This window comes from Pteropus alecto, unplaced genomic scaffold (genome assembly GCF_000325575.1).
Source record: "Pteropus alecto unplaced genomic scaffold, ASM32557v1 scaffold113, whole genome shotgun sequence".
Taxonomy (NCBI): domain Eukaryota; kingdom Metazoa; phylum Chordata; class Mammalia; order Chiroptera; family Pteropodidae; genus Pteropus; species Pteropus alecto.
The window spans coordinates 116,680-123,103 of NW_006433949.1; the positions used below are offsets into that span (position 1 = coordinate 116,680).

Below are 6,424 nucleotides of genomic sequence, written 5' to 3' on the forward strand. Positions count from 1 at the left end.
ACTTTCAGTTGTGTGTGTGTGTGTGTGTGGTATGTTTTTTAAAAAACAATTCTCTAAACACAATATTTGGGGGGGGGGATTAAAACTTAATTTTTATTAGAATAAAATAATGTGCCTTCATTGGCCAAATCATGAACAATATGGTTTTTCAAAGAATGCTGGATGACTGGAAACAAGTGAAACCAGCCACCTGACTTGGACTAATCCCTTATTTACTTTCCACTCCCACCTCAAAGCTTTTTGAGAAACAAAACTTTGAAAGGAATTCTATAAATCAAGTGTTTAACATCTTCCTTAGAAATACAGAAATGAGAGCCAGAACAATGAGATTTAAGGGACATTTTTCTTTTGACTTTTTTAAAGTTAGTGAAACTTCTTCAAAAAAACAGAGGACAAGCACAGATACTTGAAAACATGGTGAAGACTCAGATTCAACTGCCCACTCATGCTAAGAGATTTTAGAAACCCAAGGTCCTAGAGATGCCCTCTGACCTCTAAGCCAGACCAGCACCTTCTGAGCAATTTGAACAAATGCTGATGCCCACTTCCTCTCTCCCTGATCAGGAATTATGGCACAAAATGAGGTCTGAAGAGATATCAATCACTGTGGGAGAGAGGAGCTATGGGAGAGGGGAACAGGGCTTAAAAGCCAATTGATAAAGCACAGCTCACCATTTCTCGCTATACCAGCCCTCTAGGCCATGCCTTGAAACTTGTCAGAACATAATTATTGCAAGCTGACAACAAACCTATATTCCATGTTCGGAAATGCTTCTGCCGTACCCGTCTTCTATTTAATAACATTTCATAAAGAATTAGATAGAAGATAGATTAGCCTATTTAACTATTAAAGTTACAAAAAGGTTTGCTTATCATCCTCATGAGTGCTTGCCAAGAAGAACCCCAGAAACCAGCTTCCTCACTAAGTTCCTTAGCTGCTGTTAGGCCAAAGCTCTGGGCAGACACCTGGCATGGCCCAGTTCCAGGCGATGAGTCTTAGAAGCACATTGAGAACCCAGAAGGCAGTGACCATCCTAAAGACATGCCTTATCTTTTACATATGTTCCTGGGTAGTTCTGCATAGCTGGTCGACTGAGTAGAGACAAAACAGATAGTTTTTCTACAAAAACTTCTGCTTAACTGACAAGTGGAAAACCAGGCCTGATTGCAATGAAAAATATGGTGCAAATCCCATCCTTTCATTATGGCACATAGAAGCTCTATCTTATTTATTGCTAGTTAAAAAAAAAAAAAAATACTACTGGCCAAAGTTATTTAAAACATGATTCAATTGGTCAATTTTATAATTCTAAGTGTACTCACTGTTGGCAAAGAGCACAGTGGTTATAAACTTCAGAAATAAATCAAGGTAACAGCTGCTATCACAGAATCTTATACAGCAACGCAGGCTATAAACTCTTCAGGGCTATTTCTCATACCCTTGAAAAAAGTCTCTTAGAGATTAAAAGACCGATCTAAGAGGCATAACACTTCCTATCCTGTTAATACCCAGTTTTAAATTCACCTTTGCATGGATCCTATTAAACATGCCCATTCTAACCACCACAAATAACTCTTCACCTCTACCTAACAGCCTTGGCCAGTAAGCTATGGCCTAAGGACCCCTGCAAGTACAGCATGGCACGCCTTAACATGTGCACTTGTAACACGGGGGAAGATGCTCTCTGAATCACGTACATTCAGCAGGCAAGACTGTATTAAAAAATTTTTTTTTCACTTACATCTTTCTGGTTGGAGTGGAAAAACCTGAGTGCGAAGTTACACGATTGGGATGCAGCAGCATACTGACCTAGGGATGCAGCGTATCGAGTCAAAAGATAACTAGGTCAGAAGGAAAGAAAAAAAAAAACATGTTATACTTACCCATCTCTAGTATCACATACAACACTTCAAATTACTATGGCAGAGAAATAACTAGGCATATGGAAAAGTTAAAACATCCTGCCACAGAAATTATCTAATTCACAGAACCAAATTTCAAAAAAAAAAAACAAAAAACCAAAAAACAAAAAAACAACCGAGCAAAGTTAATTCAGTTTTGTGGCGGACCTAAAGTTCTATGCCATGTTTTCTTACACTCAGATGATTAATGGGACACAAGTTGTAAGACAACAGAATGCTATCTTCCTAAATCAGCTCTACATGGGATAGAGAAAATACCCTTGATTCACACAAAGAACAGTCACAATACAAACTCGAAGGATCTGAGGTCAACAAATAAAGGACACGTGTCAACCTCAACTTCAAAGCAAAAGTAAAGACTTTAAAACCAGGTGGGCTAAGAAAAAGGGTTCAAAGTATATAGCTGTTTGCTGTCTCTAAGGAAAACCTTACCATTTCTAAATTGACCAAATTTTAAAATTACTACAAAATACTGGGAGATATAAAACTTTTTCTGCTTTGCAAATGGGTTATAATACATGATTATTTCATCTAAAAAGCTTAATACCAGAACAACTTTACTGCTAAAATCAAAAAGTTAGAATTCCACACGTAAGGGCCCCACACTGGTATAGCTGACTGTTCATTATTCAGAGTATATACTACCAACCCAATGGTATCATGCTGGATATGCTTAGCATCAAGGCTGGAATAAAGATCCACCACTGGTTCAAACGCCCCCAGCATACAGTAGATTCGAACAAGCAGCAATTTGAATTGAGCATTGGAAGGGCTGTGAGTTAATCCCTCTTCCAGCAAAGTCAGGGCCTGCCACACAGCGGTCTCGTCACCTAGAACCAAAACAGAATAGCATTATCCACAGATCTTGAGAGCAAATGGAGGTTCCTCAAAAACAAACAAATTTATTGACATCATCTCCCCTAACTATTCTAAGAATGAGTTTATCTGGCAAAGAACAAATTTCAGATACACACCTGTAAGCAAAACAGGAAATTTACCTGAATAAACAGTCCCTCAATAGTTATCTCTATTCTAAAACATGCATCTGCAAAAATGATGCAAACTTTAAACTGCTGGATTTTGTGGAGGGAAGTTATGGAAGCTCAAAGAATCTAGATTCTGAGAAGAGATGGACTTTGAAAGAGAACTGGAGTCCACCAACCTTCTCAGTACAGGATTTTCTCTACTAGATCCCATAACAGATGCTTTCTCTAGGGATCGTTTTTCTTCCATATGTAACTCTACAACTAGGATGTCAAATAAGATTTGAAAAGAATTGTTCATTATTAATCAAAATAAAAAGATACTTCTTTTAGCCTACCAAAACTCAAAAGGTTACATGCATCAATAGCCTTAGAGATTAAGTAACTTCTCTTCTATGAACCTATCTAAATAACATGAAATGCAGATAAAGCTTTACATACAAAAATATTCACTGTACTAATCATGGGAGGATGATTAAGTAAATTACAGTAACACCTACACATGGAAACATCATATAGCCATTTGACATTAAGGAAGAGGTTTTAGTAACAAGAGGAAATACTTTTATAATAATAATCAGTAAAACACGACACAACTCATATTAGTATGAAGAGTTCATCTTAAGCCTATAAAATACACACAAAGAAAGAGAGAAGGAAATATGCAAAAATGTTAGCATGCCTTTTGGAAGCTGGAAAAGTGAGATTAAAATAAACTGTTTTCCAAAATGTTTACAAGCTACTTTTACAGTCAGAAAAAGAAAACAACTAAAAGCTCCATCCATTTACCTTTTAAAATTATATGCTTTTTTCCCCAAGAGAAAAGAAACAAGATAACTAAAAAGTGGAGCATTAGATAAATATCATCCATAATCCTATGGAAATTATGCAAACTACCTATAATCTGTTTAAACTACCATTAGGATTTTAATGTATTGTTTCTGAACCATAATTACTTTTACACAATAGTAATCATAGCATACATTCAATTTTGTGTTCCACTCTTTTCAGTATTTTCCCATGTTGCTACCTGGTCTTTACACTCATAACTTTACTTAACACTCACTGACCTAAACTTGTGCAACACGAGATGTAAGACTGGGAGATGACAGACAGGTGGTTCCTGCCTTCAAGAGGCTCAGAATTGAAGAGACAGTTGAACAATATACAGAATAGATAATTTTAAGATATCCTAGTTATTCAAGGATAACTAGTATCAGAAAAAAATAAAACCTTCCTACAGATCTCTTTAAAATGGAAATAAAATTTCAAAGTAAATAGCGAAAAAGTAGTTTAATTTATACTCAAACCAAATATTATGAAGATTTACCATTTTATTTTATTTTGCAAAATTTAGGCTATAACTACAGCTCAATACAAATTCTTCACCAAATCAAAAGAGCTTCAAAGGTTGATGAGGTTCCGGAGGACAAAATTTTTCTAACTAAATTTTGTAATATAATAAAATGATACAAGATAAATAAGTTCTAGGGATAAAATGTACGGCATAGTAACTACAATTAACATTAACAGTACTGTATTGTATATTTGAAAGTTGCTAAGAGAATGGATCTTAATAGTTATTATAAGGAAAAAATTTCATAGGTATGTGTGGTGACAATGAAACTTACTGTTGTAATCATTTTGCAATATATACATATATCAAATCATTATGATGTATACCTTAAACTAATAAAATATAATATGTCAATTATATCTCAATAAAACTGGAGGGGAAAAATGAAATCCTTGACTTTCCATTCTACTTTTGTGGCATACCATAAAGAAATGTCTTTTTGCAAAAATATATGAGGTCACCAATTTCCTAAAGCACTTTTCTTAATCCTTTCATATTCAAATCAGTTTCTTTCAACATCCTCAACAATTTCCTATAGATTTCTAATTTTTGCCAGATCTACCTTGAACAACGACTATGCCTATGACTGGAGCACTTCAACATCACTGCCATTGACTTTAAGAAAACTTGCATCTTTATAATATCTGTAATTTCTCATGTATTTGCACTGTATAATTTTGGACAACTTGCCTGACTTTTCTCTCTGCCTGTATTTCCCTCATCCAAAAAACTGTAACAATCTTAACTGTATTGCTGTGAGGTTTAAATTAGCTAATTCGTGTATAGTACTTTCAAGTGCCTGATGACCAACAAATGTCAGCTATAATTATTATTATTAGACGGTCAGATATCTTGCTCAAAAAAAACAAGAGATTAACAAAGCCATAGTCACTGTGAGCAAGAATGGATGTTAGGGCTAATTAGGGAGGGTACTTAAATAGAATCAAATTGCTAAGTAGTCAGCTCATTAATGGTTTTTACATTAAGATGACTGTGACAGCCCTATGCAACCTCATGAATCTGGGGCTCAAATAACAAATATTCTGATAAAAAAGATTTCACCTCCATCCCCCGTACAATACAGTGTAACAAGAACTATCATATAGGTACATATGATGTCCTACAGAAGTTCAGAAGGGGCATAAAATCTGCAGTGAGGGCAGGGGTGAAATCAAACAGGCTTGTCAGAGGCACTGTATGAGTAAGTTATTTCAAACGGAGGCAATGTGATATTCAGTAATAGCAGCAAAAAAAATTTAAAAAGTAAGTTCAGTTTTGTAAATACATAAGAATCTGGAGATGTAGGCAGAATCTAGATTATAAAGAGCATTGTAAACTATCCTTAAAATGGTGACCTTTATCCTCAGGAAAATAGGGCACCTCTGGAGAATTTTAAGCTGAAGATGACACTATCAAAATTGAATGCTCCATGACATGATCCATGAGGGCAGGGGTTGTGTTTATCTTGCATGCTCTCCAGCCCTTTGTTTCTTCTATAGTTTTATTCTAGTGAATAATATGCAATAGTGACTAAAGTTATGTTTTCTCAAAAACTGCTAATAAGAGAAAATTTAAGGGAGTGAGACCTAGAGATGGCAATTTCAATGTCATCTGCTGAATCATCTTTCTCTTGCTCAGTGATTCATGATACTACTTTACCATGTCTTACATTTTTGTTTTAAATGGGCTAATCAGAACTGCATTCCAAAAAGAGTACATTTTCCTGTATATAAATGTTTTAAGTGCATAAAAAGGTCATTCTATTCCATGGGCCTATACAACTATCTCTGAATCAGAGTCTCTGTATTTTATTTATTCCAACTTTGTAATAGGTTGTTTACAATCATTACTCCCTATTCAGAAACATTTAAAAACAAAACAGATATCCACTGATTTAAGATTTTCCTGATTACAGGGAGCGGGATGCTTGGGAGACTCGAGTTCTTCTAAAAGCACCCAGAAAAGGGCAAGAGAACTGGAGTAGTCCACCTAAAAGCATAAATCAAATTCTTAGACTGTATCATTAGTCTAAGGATTTATAGCCAATAAAAACAGCAAGTAAAGTTAAACTGAAATCACTGCTCCTTACCTGTTTCTCTCCATATATCAACAAGCACATGGACAGCAAGGAGACAGTAATAGTCTGAAAACTGCAATTCGG

General features: G+C 35.3%; 1 protein-coding gene across 1 annotated transcript in view; it reads right to left on the reverse strand.

The window, feature by feature from the left end:
• NAA25 (N(alpha)-acetyltransferase 25, NatB auxiliary subunit) overlaps positions 1-6,424 on the reverse strand; it is a 57,768-nt gene that overhangs the window by 21,432 nt on the left and 29,912 nt on the right. Inside the window, exons 13-15 of the mRNA XM_025044483.1 lie at positions 6,353-6,424; positions 2,573-2,753; positions 1,743-1,842 (exon numbers count right to left, since the gene is read on the reverse strand). Coding sequence (XP_024900251.1) covers positions 1,743-1,842; positions 2,573-2,753; positions 6,353-6,424 — 353 coding nt within the window. The remainder of the gene's footprint in view (positions 1-1,742; positions 1,843-2,572; positions 2,754-6,352) is intronic.